This window comes from Seriola aureovittata, chromosome 22 (assembly GCF_021018895.1).
Source record: "Seriola aureovittata isolate HTS-2021-v1 ecotype China chromosome 22, ASM2101889v1, whole genome shotgun sequence".
Lineage (NCBI taxonomy): Eukaryota > Metazoa > Chordata > Actinopteri > Carangiformes > Carangidae > Seriola > Seriola aureovittata.
Genome location: NC_079385.1, coordinates 21,856,603 through 21,875,701, shown reverse-complemented (window position 1 = coordinate 21,875,701; position 19,099 = coordinate 21,856,603). Strand labels below are relative to the sequence as shown.

At 41.0% G+C, this 19,099-nt stretch overlaps 2 protein-coding genes across 4 annotated transcripts; both read right to left on the bottom strand.

The window, feature by feature from the left end:
- Positions 1–669: 669 nt before the first annotated feature.
- On the bottom strand, positions 670–5,761 carry irf5 (interferon regulatory factor 5). 2 transcript variants are annotated; one of them, XM_056367565.1, is made up of 9 exons: positions 5,497–5,761; positions 4,834–5,043; positions 3,695–3,881; positions 3,354–3,379; positions 3,238–3,265; positions 2,780–3,148; positions 1,710–2,093; positions 1,509–1,627; positions 670–1,330 (listed from the first exon to the last, which is right to left on the bottom strand). In XM_056367565.1, the coding sequence occupies exons 2-9, from the start codon at positions 5,005–5,007 to the stop codon at positions 1,142–1,144; spliced, it is 1,476 nt and encodes a 491-aa protein (XP_056223540.1). In that variant the 5' UTR covers positions 5,008–5,043; positions 5,497–5,761; the 3' UTR covers positions 670–1,141. The 2 variants fall into 2 exon arrangements, with proteins under 2 accessions (XP_056223540.1, XP_056223539.1); XM_056367564.1 differs by having other exon boundaries at positions 1,710–2,099; positions 5,497–5,759.
- Positions 5,762–8,229: 2,468 nt separating this feature from the next.
- cdhr5-rs (cadherin-related family member 5, related sequence) lies at positions 8,230–18,504 on the bottom strand. Of its 2 annotated transcripts, none has more exons than XM_056367128.1 (15): positions 18,342–18,504; positions 16,479–16,555; positions 15,815–16,023; positions 15,464–15,520; positions 15,292–15,384; positions 14,986–15,072; positions 14,790–14,900; positions 14,375–14,539; positions 14,021–14,111; positions 13,833–13,939; positions 13,545–13,745; positions 13,346–13,468; positions 12,827–12,905; positions 12,539–12,735; positions 8,230–10,844 (listed from the first exon to the last, which is right to left on the bottom strand). In XM_056367128.1, the coding sequence occupies exons 2-15, from the start codon at positions 16,543–16,545 to the stop codon at positions 10,641–10,643; spliced, it is 1,791 nt and encodes a 596-aa protein (XP_056223103.1). In that variant the 5' UTR covers positions 16,546–16,555; positions 18,342–18,504; the 3' UTR covers positions 8,230–10,640. The 2 variants fall into 2 exon arrangements, with proteins under 2 accessions (XP_056223103.1, XP_056223104.1); XM_056367129.1 differs by having other exon boundaries at positions 14,986–15,036.
- Positions 18,505–19,099: the final 595 nt, after the last annotated feature.

Sequence of the window (19,099 nt, the reverse complement as noted above, 5' to 3'; positions counted from 1 at the left end):
CAGAGAGACCAGACCACGTCCTGAGAAACCGAACCAAAGCAGAAACATTTCATCCTGTCCTGACTTTAAAGTTGTCAGTGATCCAGACAGAAACGTGGATTTCATCCTCACTACAGAACAAACATCCTGATGATTTATGTTTTCTTACAGTTTGTCTTGATCATAAACAATTGTGGAATCATTAAAGTCAAAACAGCAATATTCACAGTAAATGAAGAAATGTTGCATTCAGGACACTTGTGTTCTCTTTTTCTTGTGAAACTGCAACTAATGATCATTTTAATTGATTTATCAACCAATTGTTCCCAGTCATTTAGTTTATAAATTGTTTGTAAATAGAGTCAAATGCTATCACAGTTTCTAGCCTTCAAATGTCGATTTGTCTGACCAACAGTCCAAAAGCCAGAGACAGAAAACAAGAAAACTGAAAATACTGACATCTGATTGTTTGACTCATCGACCCGATTGCTAATCGATCAGCTCTACTTTCTTGTCGTGAAGGAAAAGTCAGGAGGTCACTAACATCTGAAAGCTTCATCCACTGAGCACAAAAATGTTTTCTGCAGTTTGTCTGTGGAACCAAATAATGAAATGGATCTGGACTGAGTGCTGAGGACCAGATCACAGTAAAGACCTGTTTCATCAATTAAAACTACGTGCAGTCTGAAAGAATACTGCAGCGGTGTTTATTGAAATCCTGAACTTAGTTACATAATGTAAAACAAAATGGTGGTCACTGAACATGTCAGAGGATAACTCAGTTCAACAGTGTTAGCTCACACAGAGGAAACATCTGTTTCACTTCCTGTAAAACTGAGCTTAGATCAACTGATGAAACATTTTTTTTAACTCGAGATCAGTTAAACAAACCGGATGAAAAGTGTATCTTTGAAATAATCTTTGTTCTGATCAGTTTTGATCAATCATCAATAATCTTTACCAGATGCTGTAGAGCAGCATTGACATGAAGTCATCAGGACTTCACAGTGTGAAAGGTTAATTAAAGGACCAGTTCAGAGGTTAATACAAACACCTGGAGGGTACAGGGACTCTGGAGAGGAAGTGGATTAACTATTCGTCTCAGGTCCTCCGGAACCTCTACACGTTCTGGGGCTGATGGTCATCCCCTGGATGCGTTTGATCAGGACACGTTGGGGGTCCAGGGCCCCTGGATGTGTTGGCTCTGCAGGAGCCTCTGCAGCTCTTTAAACTGCTCCACTGTCTGGTCCTTCACGTCAGGGTTTGAGATCTGTAGTCGGATGCTGTCTGTGGACCAGCTGAGTTCTCCAGAGAACATCTCAGTCAGGATCCGAGCCACCACAGGAACCACCTGAGGACAGCAACCAGGTTAAAACTGGATAACCACAACAACCATGTTACTGCAGGAAATTTGTCAAAACAACCAAAACCTTTCCACAGTCACCAAAACTGGTTTAGTGCCCCCCAATGATCACATTCAAATGTGCAGTATGAATCTTTTTGATAGACTCGGAGACCAGCCTGCTGACCTGGACCATGATGAGTTTCTTCTCTTTGGGTTTCTTGTCGGGCCAGTCCTCCCCAAAACAGAAGTAGATCTCAAAGGGTGGAGGATTCGGAGCTTCACCTTTCTGGAACAGGATCAGTCCTGAGGACAGAACGTTTATTTGAACATGAGGCTCAGAAGTGGAGAAACTAAACCTTCAGAGCAGAGCATTCAAACTCGTTACCTTGCAGGAAGTCATTGAGGCTGAACACTTTGATCTTCTTTTCCCTCTCCATGGGATTTGGTGGACCCTGTTCGGGCATGCCTGGTCCAGACCAGAACACCTTACATTGACAGAGGCGGATAGCATAGATGTCTTGTTCACAGATCTCCAGGATCAGACCTCTGTCCATCACATCCAGCAGGGCCTCGGTGTAAAACCGCTGCTTCTGATTCTGGATCTCAGACGTACCTGGGAACAGGACCTGCTGCAGGTTGATGGGTCCAAACAAGTCCACCTGCTCCGGTGTTGGTTCCAGGTGTCCATAGTACAGCCGGCAGCCCTGAGGGTTACTGACAGTCAGAGAGCCCATGGTCCTGCCCCTGTACTGGAACTTTAGGTCCAGATCTGTTACTACGGCAAGAGAGAGAGAGAGCAGACTGTTACTACGGCGACTCCGAGAAACGGACTGTCATTGGATTGTTGAGATGTTCAGTGTGAAAAATGTAATTGTAATAAAAATTAAGTCGCTCTAAAGTCACTGTCATTTACTTCAGTTGGTAAACTAACACATAAAGTTAGAAAAGGTTTGGTTCTTCATTGCTTATTCCATCAGTATAAGTATTGATCGATTCTCATCCACCAACTTTGTTGGTGTCGACTAGTGTCACGTTTCTCAGTCAGACAACCCTATTGGCTCCAGTGGGAGCCAATCAGAATGTCTGATTCAGAGGCTTTGCTGCGTGTTGCTGGATTATTCTGAGCTCAAAGCAAATAGAAGTTAATGGTAGAGACAGAGAGAAATCAGTAAGATCTTTAGTGCAGCTGAGGGTTTGTGGAGGAGAAGCTCCAGACAGACCTGTTAACCTGAAGTTAACTTGAAGTTACCCTGATGTTAACCTGACACATCCTTTGTCTTCAAGATGGAGACCAGTTACCTGAACATCCTGCCAGCTGAGTAAAACCTTGTGGACCCATGAATACCTCTTCACTGGATGCAGAGACTAAATCTTTTGAATGTAAATCATCAGTAAAACCCAAACAGGGTTAGGGAGGTCACTGGTTAAGGGTGAAAGGTTAGAGATTGCACTCACATGGGATGCTGCTCAGCAGATCATACTTGCAGGGTTGGTGGTTCTGAGGATCCCCCTGGGTCTCCATGCCTCCCATGCTGCTGGACTCCATTAGGTCTGGCCCGGGGGCAGCAGAGGAAGCCGAGGGGGGTAGAGAGTTCACGTCCTGGAGCCCGTTAGAGAGTCCTGCAGGATGGACGAAGCTCCCCTGATCCACCATCTGACCCTGAGCCTGAAGGTCAGAGGTCATGGGGAGGACTCTGTCAGGGAGGAGGGGCATCGGGATCACATGAGGAGGTCGAAATGTCCCACTGGAAGATAGACTGAACTGTTTCACTTCTGAACAAGCCGAGAAGGAGCTGAAGGAGGAGGGGTCATTGATCCTGGGGTCTGAAGAGACATTACATCATTACATTGCATCATGACATCATCAATCATCAAAATTGTTTCCATGGAGACTTGCAGGAAGTTTTTCTCACTGATGGTAAGGTCCATCAGGTTCGGCATCTGAGAATAAAACAGGGAAGTTTTCATCAGTCAGGTGATAAAATGTGAAGAGGCTGTACTATAGATTCCTACACTTTTTCTTCCTCACCTCCTCCTCCTCCTCATCGACACCGTCTGAAACAAAAACCACAGTCAGACTCAACAGCAGGTAGTTCAACCCTGTGTGATCCTTCATTTTTATCATTTAAAATCTTCACTGGGACAGTCAGCTGACTGGTTATATAATGTTGCTCAAGTTAAAACTTTCCTATTGTTTCTGGTTTTGATCAGAATCTTCAAGTTTTTATGAAGAGTTATGACGACACGATAAAGAAGACGCTGAATAAGTTGGTGGTAAAAGTTGAGTAAACTCTTCTCAGAACAGTAAAACTCACTGAGAACAGGAAGTTCACCCCTGCACAGGTATGAGATGGTTACAGTAAGGATCACCTGGGTTCCCCAGCTGCTCGCAGACCTCGTAGATCTTGTACGGTTGGACCGGAGTCTCTTTAGTGCCGTCATACTTCAGCTGAAACTCTCTGCTCTTGTTCAGAGCACATCGAAGGTTTGCTTTCCACTTGGCTGGGTCGGGTTCATCCACACCTTCCTGGTATTTTCCTGTCTCCAGAGCCCATGCCTGGAAGACACAGAGCAGCGTTTACAGCATGTGCATAGATTTACATATATATATTTAATGTAAAGAGTGTGATTTTACTCAAGTAACAAACTATAAAAAACAGCAGCAGATCTTGCTCTGTCCTGTTGTTTTATTTCAACAATCTTAAGACAAAGTAAAACAAAAATACCAGCTAAAAAGAAGTGGACACGTAAAATCATCTTAAAAGGTTCAATGGAACCATTTTAAATTGAGGGAAATAAAAGCAGAAGCAGAAAAGAGGAAGTGACATCAGTAAAGTTCAACATGGCCATTATTGAGAAACTGAAATGAAACTGAGGAGCGGCTTTGCTTTCATTAACTGTGTCAATGTTTTATTTTCATGAAAACATATTTTATTTTCTTGTTTTATTGATTTTTCATTGCTGAAGCTGATCATCCAGATAAAAATGTGTCTCCTACAGGTTTCATTGTTTAGATCCAAACTTCAAAAAAAGGTTTCACTGATGAACTGAATGAAATCAAACCACAACAACTGAACCCGGTCCAGCTGGAACCGGACTGACTGAACCTGGACCGACTGAGCCCAGACCAGCTGGACCTGGACCGAGTGGACCTGGACTGACTGAACCTGGACCGGCTAGACCCGAACTGACTCAACCTCGACTGACGGAACCTGAACCGAGTGAACCCGGGCCGACTGAACCTGAACAAGCTGGACCCTGACACATCATATATGATCATATTTGGCCATCATCGTTGTCATGGTCAATCGTCTGTTTGTTGCGTCACTCTCTCAGACTCTTCTTTCATTTTTCAGTCACTGAACAATATTGATGAATCCCCTGCGTCCTAATTAATAATCAATAAGGCTTCTGTCTTAAATAACAATCAACAGGCCGCTTCAGCGTCACACTGTTAATGACATTAATGATCAGTTGTTTTAATCAGCTGATCGTGGTGATGTTCAGACCTTGAAAATGGTGTTCTCTTCATCTGACGTTGGTGTGTGGCGTGTAGCGTGTTTCCAGGGGATCTGGAAGAGTCGGTGGTCGGGACTGAGCCACTGTAGACCAGGATACCTGCCACTGTTCACCTGAGCTAGAAGCCAGGGCTTCAGACGGATCCTCCGAGGCTGGATGCTCATGGTCGGGGCTAGGCGGGCGGGGGGGGGCTGGGAGCACTGGGTGAACAGGAGAACAGGTTCAACTCACAGCACACATCACTGCACTGCTTCATGAATAAAACATGTGAGAAATATGAATTTATTTGTGGCTGTGTTGCCATGGTAACGGTGTCCTGTGACCTTCAGTATTATTAAATCCATAACTTTATAAAACTGGTCCTCAGAGATCCACACTGATCTGTGACCAGTCTCTGTCCTGATCTGAGATTTAAATAAAGTTTTCTGTCACATGAATCTGCTTCAACCTGTTTTTGTTCCTTAAAAGTTTTGGGAAGTCAATGAGTCATAGTCCTGGTCTAAGACCTCAGATCAATACAGACCACATCAGAACAGATCTCTAATCCGGATCTATGTGGTCCTGAGAAACTTGATCTGTGTTTAATTAGAGTAACTGAGCGCGCGCGCGCGTGCGTGCGTGCGTGTGTGTAGTGATTTTAGTGATGGACTCACCTGATCCTGATTCGTGAGTCGTCAAACATTCGCGGGTTCAGACCTTAATCCTCTGCCGCGTTACGGTGACATCAACAAACGAACTAACTAACTAACTAACTAACTAACTAACTAATAAACGAACAAACAAACAAACAAACAAACAAACAAACAAAGCAAACAAACAAACAGAATCTCGGACAGAAAAGTGAAAAGAACCAGAAAAGAAAAAGAGAAACCTGATGGGGCTCGGCGATCCGTATCAGACCACAGTCAGGTCTGACACAATCAGTACTACTTCCTGTCCGACAGTTCACTACTAACAAAATAAAAGCTTCGTTGGTTATTTTAACGGTAGTTTGATTTTTAGAATAAAGTCATGTGTTTTTGTCAAATAATTATAAAGTCAGGAAGCAGGAATCTGTGCGGGGATTGGCTGAATGTTGGAGGAGGAAGAAGCCCAATGTGAAAAGAAGAAATGCGACGACAAAGTCAGTTATTAAACAAACACATGATTTAAATCTGTATTGATTACAGTTACTGTCACTGCTACGTGGGTTTGACCTCATTCATGCTCTAACATCTAACTGGAAGAAATGGTCGTGAAAAATAAGGTGGAGGCGTGGCCAGGGATTTATTGTGAAGGTGTATCAGATAGTTTCCGGTGTGTTACGTCCCTCCACAGGTGACTTCACAGTCTGAAAGAGTTTTTACAGAACAGGCTCTGGTGGCCACTTACAGTCGGTCTACTTTAGGTTCCTCCCTTCCTCCTTCCGCCGCTAACGGAAACTAAGAATGAAAAAAACTTAGATAATCAATAATATTGACTAATGATCAATAATGTTGACTGAGTAACCTACAAACACTAACAATTAACTAATTACTAACACTAATTAAACCAGTGTCTAACCTGACCGGTTGTTTACACTGAGTTCGTCAGCACAGACTTTAGCTTAAAAAATTTGAAATAAATATAAACAAATATTAACAAATATTAACATGTGAACAAATATGAACATATAAACAACTATGAACATATATAAACACATACAAACATGTAAACATATATAAACATATAAACAAATATAAACATGTAAATAAATGTTAACTTATATAACCAAATATAAACATATGAACAAATATAACCCCCCTCCAAAACACCATGATGCATGTTACGTGATGTTTTACGTGGTGACCAGCAGGAGGCGCTGCAGACTGACTGAACTGATCTCAGGTGGGTGGAGTCAGTGATTTACAAAAACAACTATTTACTGTGAGAGAAGCAAACACCTGACTGCTGTGAAGCTCCATCTGTACAGAGAGAGGTGAGGTTTGAAAACCTGGAGACACATGATATATATCCTCTTCATACAGGGTGTGTTCTTGTATGTGAATATGAACATGTTGAGTGTGTGTTGATGTTCATGTATGAAGGTGCCATGACGCTGTCGATGTGTCACATTCAAGTTGCTGAAGATGTTGCTTATTACTTATTCAGGTGTTTCCTCAGGTGTTTGTGTTCACATGTGCTCTGAAGAAGAAGAAGAAGACAGATGACTCTAATGTGTCAAAAACCTTCAAAAAGGAAAACTTGATAATAATTAAAAGTTACAAAATTACTCTGAGGCACTTCTGTTGTTTTGGTTCAGTTGGTCTTGACTTGGCTTATAAAAATAAAAGATCTCGCATGTAAACAAAAATAATGTTACTTGGAGCACGTGGCAAAGAAAGAATAAAGGAGGCAGACATAATTATCAAGTGCAAAAATGGCTAAGAGCCTTGGGTTTGTTGCTAGCAGCTTAGAGCTAAGAGTTTACATAGCTACAGAGCCTGGCTTTGGGCTTTGAGTAGATGACTTAGAGCCATGTGTGAATTGACCACGACTGTTTTATTCCCTGGGGGGTTGGCCCACGTTTCAGGGGCATCACCCATCTTCTCCTGTTTTTCAAATTGGAGAAGAGAGTAATTTTCCACTGACTTTTTGAGTAGTTTAATTCTAGAGTCTTCATAAAAACGTCATAGTAGGGTAAAGCATAAAAAGTCATAGTATAAAAAGGCATAAAACATCATAGTATAGCACATAAAATAGTATAGTAAGGCATAAAAAGTCATAAAAAGTTATAGTATATTAAGGTTTAAAAAGTCATAAAAACGTCATGGTATAGTAAGGGATAAACCATAGTATATTTAGGTATAAAAGGCTATAAAAAAATCATAGCATAGTAAGGCATAAAAAGTCATAGTATAGTAAGACATAAAAAACATTAAAAAACATCATAGTATGTAAAGGCATAAAAATGTCATAATATGGTAAGGCATAAAAACGTCAAAAACGTCAGATAGTAAGGCATAAAAAAGTCATATTACAGTAAGGCATTAAGTAATAGTAAAGAAAGTCGTAAAGTTATAGTATAGGAAATCATGAAATCATAGTATTAGAAGACATAAAAAAAGCCATAGTATAGTTAGGCATAATGTCACAGTATATTAGGGCCTCAAAAAGTCATAGTATTCATGATGAAATTTTCTTGGGATTTTTCAACAGATTTTAACTCATATATATCCACCATTTTATGTTTAACGTCCTGCTAGCAACCTGACTGTTAGCCCTCAGAAGACAGAAACACATACAAACAGCTGATCACAATTTTAACACTCACATACAAAACCAGTTTTTATCTTTTTAAATCTGATCAACTGGAAAATAGAAACAACTCTGATCCTCACAGATTATCAATGTTTTTATTTGTAATCATCAGACACTGATCAACAGCAGCAGACAGGAAGTCAACATGACAGGAAGTAGGGATGCCGTGATCATGTTTTTTGCCCCCGATAGGATCATCTATGAGTGAGATCGGCCGATATGATCATATTTGTCATGCATTGCAGATGGCGTACGTTATATCATTCTCATACACTTTGTTCAAGTTGCACACGACCAACATGATGTTTTAATTTGGTGCCTGTTGGGCTGGGGCGGGGCTATACTACACAGCACACAGTCTACCCATCACATATTTAGTGCCACGGGTGCTCAGCTCCGAGGCATCTATTAATATTCTGTTTCGGGTTTATTATTCTTCCGCCAAATTTCGGCGCGTAACTTGTCCCACAGCTTTGAGAAAACCCCGGTAATATATACATCAAAACGTGCGTCTTGATCCCGCAAGGGGTGCTATGACTTTTGGTGTTAAAATTCCAATTTTTCCCAAAGTTATTCCCAAAAAACTGGGAATAAATAATGCATTAGAAATGCATTGGAATTTTCTTTAGAAACCCACCTTTTTTCTACAAAGTTGCACCTTTTTTCTGAGTCACCCAGCTCTCTCATACCTGCACGTAGAAATGTGATTCAAACTGTAAAACGGAGGAAAACTTCTGCTCTTTCCAAAAGACAGGAACTGTTTTTACATAACATGTAAACTTTTCAAACTGTGAGCACTCAAAGGAAGAGTGCAAATTACTTTTTCTTCAAAGTTAGAGTGAAAGCGTCAGTTGGCTAGAGTGCGTGAAGCAGTAAAAAATAACCTTTATTTTTTTTTTAACTCGAGCTCGCGGCCAAACCGTAAAAAGGAGACAAATAATTCTTTCTGAAAATGTAGACATAGTTGTTGGGATTCATAAAATGTAACTTTGACAGGCAGGGTCTGCACAAAATTTAAACGGGGGGGTGCCGAGTCCGGCAGCAATACCTGTCTCACTCTCATTGACACCTAATGTAATCGTCTTTTTTTTTCAAAAGAATCTCTCTCTGTCTTCGCACTGAGCTTCCTCACTCATTTTAAGGAATATCTGAATAAAATAGAGACTGTAGAAACTTCTGGCTTCAGTGTCTGGCACGGTCTTTTCGGTTTATGAAAAGAAGTAACGGTTTTCTCATAATTTGCAGTTGTTTTGAAGCCATGTAGAAGCCAAATTCTGGGCAGATTTTCACATTGCCATGGCAACGGCAGCTCCTGACCTGTGTGCGTGCGCCTAGCAACCAGATAACCAACTCTCCAAGCTCTGCTAGCTTTACATTAGCCGCATGTTAGGTCTTAAATTACATTTAGTTAGGTCTTAAATATGTAAGTCCATTTACTGCTTCCTTCGTTGCTTTTTGTTTTGTTTTGTTAAAAGAGTGAATGAAGTTGTGACGGTCTCCGCTGAGACAGAGGAGAGGAGAAGCTACTAGCCCTCTCTCGCTGTCACTTCTAGTCGCGTTGCTCTCCTCCCCAGTAATGTTAAATTTAGCACAGAAAAAAACATAATAGCGGTAATTTAAATAGCGGTTCATGGGATTTATTAACCCTCAGGGGTCCCTCTGTCCTTTTTTGGACATTTTCTTTACTTGAGAACTACTCTTGATTTGCTGATCATTTTGGCTGTGTTACAGCTGAAGGTATGGATTTCTGCAAGAAAGTGTCTTTTTTTACATATTTTTAAAATCTAATGTCAGTTACTGTTACAGGTCTATTATACACTGGTAACACATTTTGTACCCTCTGGGGTTCCTCGCGTCCAAAAAAGGACACACAAAGAAAATGCTATAAAATTATCATATATCAATATTTTTTTCTGCTTTTTTTGCATAAATCTCTTAAACCACTTCAGTTCTGCTCAAACCTGCCAAATGATTATTAGTTTTCAGGATTTTAACCCTTTAAATGCCAGTTTGAAGACATGTTGCCTCTTGTTTTATTAAAAAAAACAAGACAGAATATGAGATATTTCCCACATAATACATGATGGAGGGATGTGACATTGTTTTATATCAGAGTCTTTTATATCAAGACATTTCTCAAAACCAGAATATGATCAGGGTGACTTTTGAACACTGGAAATAAATCATGTACTCATCCCGGCAGTAGCCCCCGTGGCACTCAAAATTTCCCTGGAATTTTTTAGTTTTAATTAAAATCCGTCGATCAGTTTGGGCATTCCAAACAGGAAGTCAACATCACTTCCTGTCCAGGAACAGGAAGTCAGCATCACATCTCTTAGCTCTTCATCATTCATTTACTTTTTCCTGCTCTTTGATTGGCTGCTGACCATCGTCCTGTTCCAGTAACATCTCCTCTGATTGGGCCATTTTCATGTGGTCGAGGAGTCCCCGTAGTGATCATCACTGTGAACACCTGGACGGTCCACACTCTGACAGCGACCTGCAGATCAGTCTGACATCATGGTGTTTGATGAGCAGGAGGATCAGTGATGATGATGGAGGATGATGATGATGGAGGATGAAGCTGAGAGAGTCTCCTGGTGTAGACTCCCTGTCGGCCATGTAAACTCTCTGACTGTGAAGAAGACTCGCAGTGACGACTGAAAGCTCTGGTGTTGTAGGAAGAGTCATCCAGAGAGAAAACAGGTCGGCTGGAGCTCACCTGTTCACAGAGAGAGATTACACCTGTTCACAGAGAGAGATTATACCTGTTCACAGAGAGAGATTATACGTGTTCACCTGTTCACAGACAGTGCTTAAACCTGTTCACAGAGAGAGATTAAACCTGTTCACAGAGAGATATTACACCTGTTAACAGAGAAAGAGAGATTATACCTGTTCACCTGTTCACAGACAGAGATTAAACCTGTTCTCAGAGAGATATTACACCTGTTCACAGAGAGAGATTAAACCTGTTCACCTGTTCACAGAGAGAAGAAACACACCTGCAGCAGGTTCAGCCTGGTAAAAACATTAGTGACACTAGATTTAGACTGACTCCTGATTCACTGTTCACACTGAGACTGTAATCTGGATTAAACACGTTTGCATAAATGTTTATAACTCTGCGATTTACAGAGAAAATAATAATAATAATAATAATAATAATAATAACAATAATAATAACAATAATAATAATTATTATTATTATTATTATTATTATTAATAATAAATTATATTATGCAATTATGCAGTTGCTACAGTAAGAATAAGGTATGTGGGCTGTAATATCATGTGTCCCGCTGTACCTGAAAGCACCCCTCTTCTTTTGAGTGTATTTGACACGTACATAAACATCATTATGTTGGTCCTCATCCATGATCACACAGGAAGTTCATGCACTCCAGCTCTGTGATCCAGGTCTGATCCAGGTCTGATCCAGGTCTGATCCAGGTCTGATCCAGGACTACCAAACCCCCCCAGAGTACCCCTGATACACACTGACACATTCACAGCAGCTGTTTCTTTACTTTCTGCCTGATATTACAGCAGTTTTCACCTGGACAGGTTCAGCTGAGTTTAACACACCTGCAGGTCACGTGTGTTTGGTCACACTTTATTTCATAGATTAAAATTAATATCAGTCAGAAAAATCACAGCTGTTTATCTATCAACAATACATTATTAAAGTGCTCTCTTACACAGAAACAAATGACAGGAAGTCCACACTGACTATCACCATGTCACATGAGTGAAGAGCAGCTATGCTATAAAACTCACCATGTGAAACCACAGTAAACGCTACAGAGACAAGAGACGATACAGAGTTTATCTCATCAGAATATAAACATTATCCATATGTATATATATATATATATATATATATATAGATTCACTATTAGTGATTATTCATGTTGAAGAATTGGGCTGTTGTATTTGAAGATTATATTTATACATTATTATTTGTATACAAGCAGAAACTAATGATCATTTCCATCATAGACTGATCTGCTGATTATTTTCTTGATCAATTTATTTAGACATGTTGAAATGAAAACATATTGAAATGATCAGTTATTGATCATCAGTTATCAACAATGTTGCTGGTGAATTTCTTCACAACTAACTGATATATTGATTAATTCTTTAAGGTCAAATTTACAGTGTATCATATTTTAAATGTTCGTCATAATGTGACTCAGCTGTTCATTAGTAACAAACATATCGCTCAACACTCAAAACTCCAGCAGCTCCTGAGGGCAACATCTGTGTTCACCAGCTGCTCTGAATGTGTCTGCTGAGGACAGATGTTTAGTGTTCAGATGTTTCTCTGAAAACAGCTGGTGAACCCAAGTCTTCATTTGAAAGTTTCAGACATCGTCAGGTGTTTTAAAGTGTCAGTGTTTGAGTTTGTACCACGTTCGGATGTTTTTCCAGAGCAACAGCTGTGTGTTCTTCAGGGTCCCTCTGTAAACGTCGCCTCTTCATTGTTCGAAGCAGCAGAAACAGAAAAGCTGATAGAAACATCAGCAGGATCATCACTGCTATTCCTCCTGCCAGTCTGCTGTCCACATCTCCAAACATCTGCTGCTCAGTGAACGCACCACGAGGGACTGCAGAGAGGAGAGAGCTAATGTCAGTGAATGCACCACATGGACAGATGTCCAGTCTATCAAAGAACTGACACATAGAGACACGTCTCACCTGCTTGTCCTCTCTGCAGGACTTCAATGTCCACTGAAGCTGAAACCTCTTCTCCTGATTCTTCGTCTCTGGCTACAACCTGCATGATGATCAGACATTAGAACATAAATATTCTCTGATGACATGAAACACTGGGTCTGATCTAATGCTGCTGAAGTGGATTCACACTGTGAAGCTTTTAAGTTTAATCTTCAGTCTGACGCTTCTGCTGTTAGACATCAGTCTGACCTGAGAACCAATAAGAAGAGACCAAACACACCTGAGACCTTTTCTGCATCACTTATAAAATACATTTACTACAACACAGTTGTTCTTCGTACATTAAGCCTGGTAAAAACACATATGTAACTAAATAAAGGACACATATATAATATTAATAAGAACATATAACTATAATACCACATGTATACATATAGTGTAATATATTAAAGGTACAAACACCTGGAATAATACAGCATTACTGCAGTGTAATACAGTAAAGGTAAACTCACCTGTCGTGTCTGTGGAAGGTAAACCCACCTGTAATATGTGTCTGTCGAAGGCGTGCAGCTGGTCCGTCCTGGCGATGAGAACCCCCCTCTGGGTGACTTGGTACAGTCCAGACAGAGGATGGAGGGAGTAGTGGATGTTTGGATTCAGGCCCTGTGATTGGACAGCAGTGATGAGTCACCAGGTGTGATACAGGTCATAATACATGTAGTGCTTCAGGTGTTCTTACATCAGAAAAGTCACGGTCTGACACCTGGACCTGTAACACCTGGTTCCCATAGGTGGAGACAATGGAGGCGGGGCTAGAGCTCTGGATGATGAAACCTTTAAAGGTGGTTCTGTTGAAAACTGGAGGGAACGTGTTCTCATAGAGAACTCTGACCAGAACTGACGCCACACTATACTTCAGCCTGTCATCCACCTGACACACCTGTTCGGGTGAGGAGCAGCAGATTAGACACTTTGTTCTCTACTGATTGTTAAGAAAGAAGCAGTAAATAGGAAGTGGGCTTGTTACCATGATGTTGAGTGTGAAGTTTGGTGTCAGTCGTCGGTCGTCCACACCTCGGGTTAACCTGAGCTCACCTGTCCTGTCGTTGATCACAAACCTGCTCTGATCATCACCTGCTGGGTGAAGCACACAGATTATAAACAGATGATCTTCCTGTCCTCTGCCTGTCACTGTTGTCTGAATTAAGCTCTGACCTGACAGGATGCTGTAGATCAGAGACGTGTCGATTCCTCTGTCTCCATCCTCTGCTCTGATTGGACCAGGAGAAAACTCAAGAATAACATCCTGAAACACACAAGCAGGTAGATGTACACACACAGAGTCATAATTCATTAACATACTGCATATAGTACACATTAACAGCTGTTATCACAAACATAACACATAACTAATAACAAACACATAATACAACAAATAATAAAAAATTCAGAATCTCTTCATCTGTCACTTCATGACATTAATGATCTCCAGAGGATGAACCCCAATGATCCTAATGGCCTTCTGATTACCCGCTGTTCCAGGTGTTTACCTGTTAACCTGGTGTTTACCTGGTGTTTCTGTGTGATGTTGGTGGTGTAGGTGGGGCTCATGCAGACAGGAACACCTGGAGACACAGGTGTACAAGGCAGGAAATGAGGATACTGGTCGTCTCCATCCTCAATGTTCACAGTTAAAAGAGCCGTCGTGTTGAACTTCTCCTCAGAGTTTGACTCCTGTCACATTATCACAGAACAAAACATGGAGTTATTTTTCCTTTCTATGAAATTTAATGAGACAAATTGTTTTGTTTTCACTATAAAGTTTAGGTATTATTACACCTACAGGTCTAGTTCTTTCTGTTTTAAATCTGGACGCTGTATCCAGACCTGCAGGTCTAGGTCTACTTGGGGTTATCCCAGATGATCATGTGCAGGTGAGTTCTCTGGTCCTCATGAATCATTAAGAAATACAGGTGAGTGTTACCTGGGCACAGATGATGAGCTCCAGGTGAGTTCTGGTCTCGTAGTCCAGCGGTTTGTTGAGGACTATGTTTCCACTGTTTGGTAGATCGATCCTGAAGAACCAGGCATCAGGCTGCAGGTAACAAGAGACAGGTGTGTTCAGTCATAAAGACATGTATGGTACATGGACAGAGGTATGTTGACAGGTCTGATCTTACTGATGATTGATCGATGATGTAACTGATCATGTCTCCATCTGCATCAACTGCCTTGACAGTGAAAACCACAGAGTTCACTGGTGTCAGCTGCACATAAGAAAACAGACTTTATCTTTCATCGTGTCAACAACACACAGAGTCAGCATCAACATAAGTCAATATGTTCCATGGCAACAGATGACACATGATCTAGGTGTCTGAAACAGACATTGTGACATCACAGCCACCTCACTCAGTGATTGGTCAGCAGTGTGCAGGTGAGAAAGTATGCAGGGTTTCACTCACTATGAGGCCGCCATGTTTTACCTCACTGATGGTGAACGGCTGAATCGTTTCCGGAAGGAAGTTTGGTCTGTTGTCATTTTCATTCACAATCTCCACCAGGATCCTGTACTGACTCTGAGGAGACACTTCTGTTTACTGCTGGAACACAGGTGTACTCATTGACATGACTGTACAGGTAAGACAGGTGACGCACCTGCATGACATCATCCTCATAACAGGTCAGTTCTGCTATCAGCACTGATCCCTGAACCTGAGAGACACACACATCTGAGTTCACTATTCACTGTGGATTATCCAAGTGGCATGTGTTTTTACAGGTGTAGTTTCAGGTCAGGTGTGTTTACAGGTGCAGTTTCAGGACAGATGTTTTTACAGGTGTAGTTTCAGGTGTTTTTACAAGCGTAATCTCAGGGAAGGTGTTTTTAAAGGTGTAGTTTAAGGTATGGTGTTTTTAAATGTTTAGTTTCAGGTCAGGTGTTTTTACAGGTATAGTCTCAGGTGTTTCTCAGACTCATGGTTTAGTAACAGGAGTGTTCAGGTGTACCTCTCTGTCAAGGACTCTGGAGAGCGAGGTGTTGAGTCTGATGGTTCGACCTTCTAAGTAGAACCAGTTGGCGTTGTCTCCAGTCAGACACAGTTTGACGGTGTTGGCTCCTGGATATCCACGGATGCTGATGTTAGAGATAAACTCACCTGTCGGACTGTTCTCTTTGACCGATGCAAAGATGTCTGAGCCCCCCAGACATATACCGGCTGAGGACCAAACACAGAGGGAGAGCCATGACCTGTTTATACAGACTGAAGCAGCAAGTGTCAATAACCCTGTGAAAGTTAAAATATGACATCTGATTGGTAATGATATTGGTCACTTTGCTCAGATAGTTTTGTTTTAAATCATCATTTTGACTCTTATGTTCAATGGAAAAATTTAAACGTGTTTTCTCGGAATGCCAGGAATGATGGGAAAGATGAAGACAAAAACTAGAGCTGAACAGATTAGCTCATTAAGTAATTAGTAGTTTGATATCTTTTCCAATCAAACCTCCATCCACTGTCTGGTGTCAGTGGATGGAGGGTCTGAGTGACATGGATGCCTATGTCTGTGTGGACAGAAGAGTGAGACAGCTGTGAAAGTCATAGGTTAACAAACAGGAAATCATGTGTTCTTTGTTCTTCTTTGTTGTCTTTAAGAACCTCCACATTCTCACCTGTAACAACATGATAAGATAACCTAAGAGCCACCTCCCACAGCAGCAGTCTGCAGGGTCTCAGCATCTTCCTCCACCTGTACAACATACAAAAAATGGTCATTTAGATCAAACACTGTCGCATTGATCAGACATCCCCACTGTGTCCTCTGAGCTGCTGTTTCTCTTCATGAGCTGTTTTCTACCTGTCTTAACTCAGACTGGTTCCTGTGCTCATGAAGCTCCTGGTGCATCAAGTTTAAATGTGACTTTGTCTCTTTGTGTTTTGTGCAGATTTCTCTGTTTAGTGTGATGTATTTGAAAGGCCCATTACTTGTTCTACTACATACTTGTTCCTATGTTCCTACACAAATTATCAATAAATAATAAAATGATTCCTCTGAGATTCACACTGAAGCTGAGGTGGACATTTAATAAACCAAGGACAATAGAGAGGTCACTGTTGTCCTCCAGGAGAAAGGTGGAGGTCAAAGACAACTGACCTCAGAACAGAGTCACAGGTAACAACCAAACAAAAAATGAGTCATGGTCTGTTCATCAGTAAAACCAGGAAGCAGAACAACAGAGAACAGAGGCTGATTCATTCATAAGCCTCAGGATTGTTAAAGCTGGAGGGTTCTCTCAGTGGAAACTATGTCAGAAAAAGTTTGGTCACAGCAGCTGAGTCGCTGCGACATGACCTCACTGACCAATCAGAGCGCGTCCTCACAGAGCTGAGCTTCGACACCAAAATGTAGGCTATGATCTGTGTGTGAGCATCAGTTTTAATGAAGCTCAGAGTATGTGGTTCACACACAGTGAGACTAATGATAAAAATCATGTCATTAACAAAACAACAACAAGATAACAAGACAACAACAAGACAACAAGACATCAACAAGACAACAACAATACAGTTCAGCATGAACTGTCTCAATGGTTTGGTCTCAAATGTCATGTATCAGCTTGCGCTTCAGTAATTAGGCAAATTAAATAAGTCAGCAGCTTTTACAACAAGACCTTCACTATCAACAAAATTCTGATTTTCTGTTAAACAATCAGCTCAACTTCTTTTATTTAAGTTTACAAACCTTAAAGTTAAACCACAATTATATATTGACTCTTTATGTTGTTTGAGTTGTAACCCTCTTTGGTTTAATTACAATTGCAACAATAGTTAATGAGGCCTCAGGCTGTGAACACAGTCAAAAAGATCCTCCTATAAATCACTCCCTGTCTGTTGTTTTAGAGAAACACATGACCTCATCATATCTTAGTCATGTGACCATGAATGAAAACGTGTCTTTAGATCAGCTCTTTCAGAGAAGCTGGTTCAACTTGTCTCTGGTAGCAGGATTTAAATCCAAGTGTCAACACTGTGAGGATTTATTGTGGATTAATATCAGGCCTGTTTCAGTGGCTGGGTTAGAGTCAGGATCTGTATCATGAATGTTGGTCTACCTGCAGTTCATGTAAATGTGTTCAGCCTTTACCAGTGTGTCATCACTAAACGAACACAACTGTGTTTACACACGATCACTATGACGACTACACTCTGATCTGTTGTCAACAGAGAAAGTTCTTCCTTGATTCTTCCTTGAAACGTTGATGGTCTGAAGAACAAAATCATATGATCTGAGTTTCCTCTACATGTTTCCACTAGTTACCAAACACAAGTGTAACATTGTGTGATGGTTTCAGTCCTGCTGTTCAAAAACACTAGCACATCAATAAGAGCCATACTATTATTATTATTATTATTATTATTATTATTATTATTGTAATAATAATAGTAATAATAATAATAATAATACTAATAATAAACTGACAGTGAAGACTCATGGTTACCATGAACACAAACATATACGTCTCCGGAGCACTCACCTCTCTCTCTTGCTGGTCTACAGACAGTCTGTGTCTCTCACCCTCTGTCTGTTCAGACCTCTTGATCCCAGCTTCATGTTGTCACAGTTTTCATGTCTTCATTCCTTCATGTTTTTATGTTTCAGCAGCAGAGTCTGTTGTTCAGAGAGAACAGAGAGCAGCCTGTCACTGTGTGTCACTCTGTGTGTGTGTGTGTGTGTGTGTGTGTGTGTGTGTGTGTGTGTGTGTGTGTGTGTGTGTGTGTGTGTGTGCAGCATTAGCAGAGGGCTTACAGAGCATTAATGAGCAGGATAAGTAGGCCAACATCCTGCAGGAGCCTGAACCAACAGGAGGCCTGTTAGCCACTTAGCACTACAGTAATAATCAGCTGATGAGTCATAGGAAGTATTGACTGAAGTATAACTGTTCTAATACTTCATTAGTATCATCAGTAGCATGTACTGCAGTATCATCAATATCATTATTATTATGTACTGTAGTATCTATAGTATATTGTCGAACCTCATATCCAGGAAGAGCAATGTGGATTACGTTCTGGCAGTGGAACAGTCTGAGAGTGCTGAGGGGGTCATGGTAGTTTGAACAGCTAGTCTACATATGTTTTGTGGACTTGGAGAAGGCTTATGACCGTGTCCTCTGGGGGACTCTGTGGATTGAGTGCGGGAGTATAGGGTACCGGGCCCTTTGTTAAAAGCATTTGGTCCTTGTAAAACCAACATAATGATTTGTCCATATTCTCGGCACAAAGTCAAACAAGT

Excerpts from the sequence above, each read along its gene's own strand:
- irf5 (XM_056367564.1), bottom strand. The coding sequence starts at position 5,007 with ATGAGCATCCAGCCTCGGAGGATCCGTCTGAAGCCCTGGCTTCTAGCT. Across the intron at positions 1,628-1,709 it reads CCTCAATGACTTCCTGCAAG|GACTGATCCTGTTCCAGAAA; the intron begins GTAACGAGTTTG and ends TTCTGTCCTCAG. Across the intron at positions 1,331-1,508 it reads AGAAACTCATCATGGTCCAG|GTGGTTCCTGTGGTGGCTCG; the intron begins GTCAGCAGGCTG and ends TGCTGTCCTCAG.
- cdhr5-rs (XM_056367128.1), bottom strand. The coding sequence starts at position 16,545 with ATGCTGAGACCCTGCAGACTGCTGCTGTGGGAGGTGGCTCTTAGGTTA. Across the intron at positions 16,024-16,478 it reads ATCTTATCATGTTGTTACAG|CCGGTATATGTCTGGGGGGC; the intron begins GTGAGAATGTGG and ends TTTGGTCCTCAG. Across the intron at positions 14,901-14,985 it reads ACATCATCGATCAATCATCA|CCTGATGCCTGGTTCTTCAG; the intron begins GTAAGATCAGAC and ends TGTTACCTGCAG.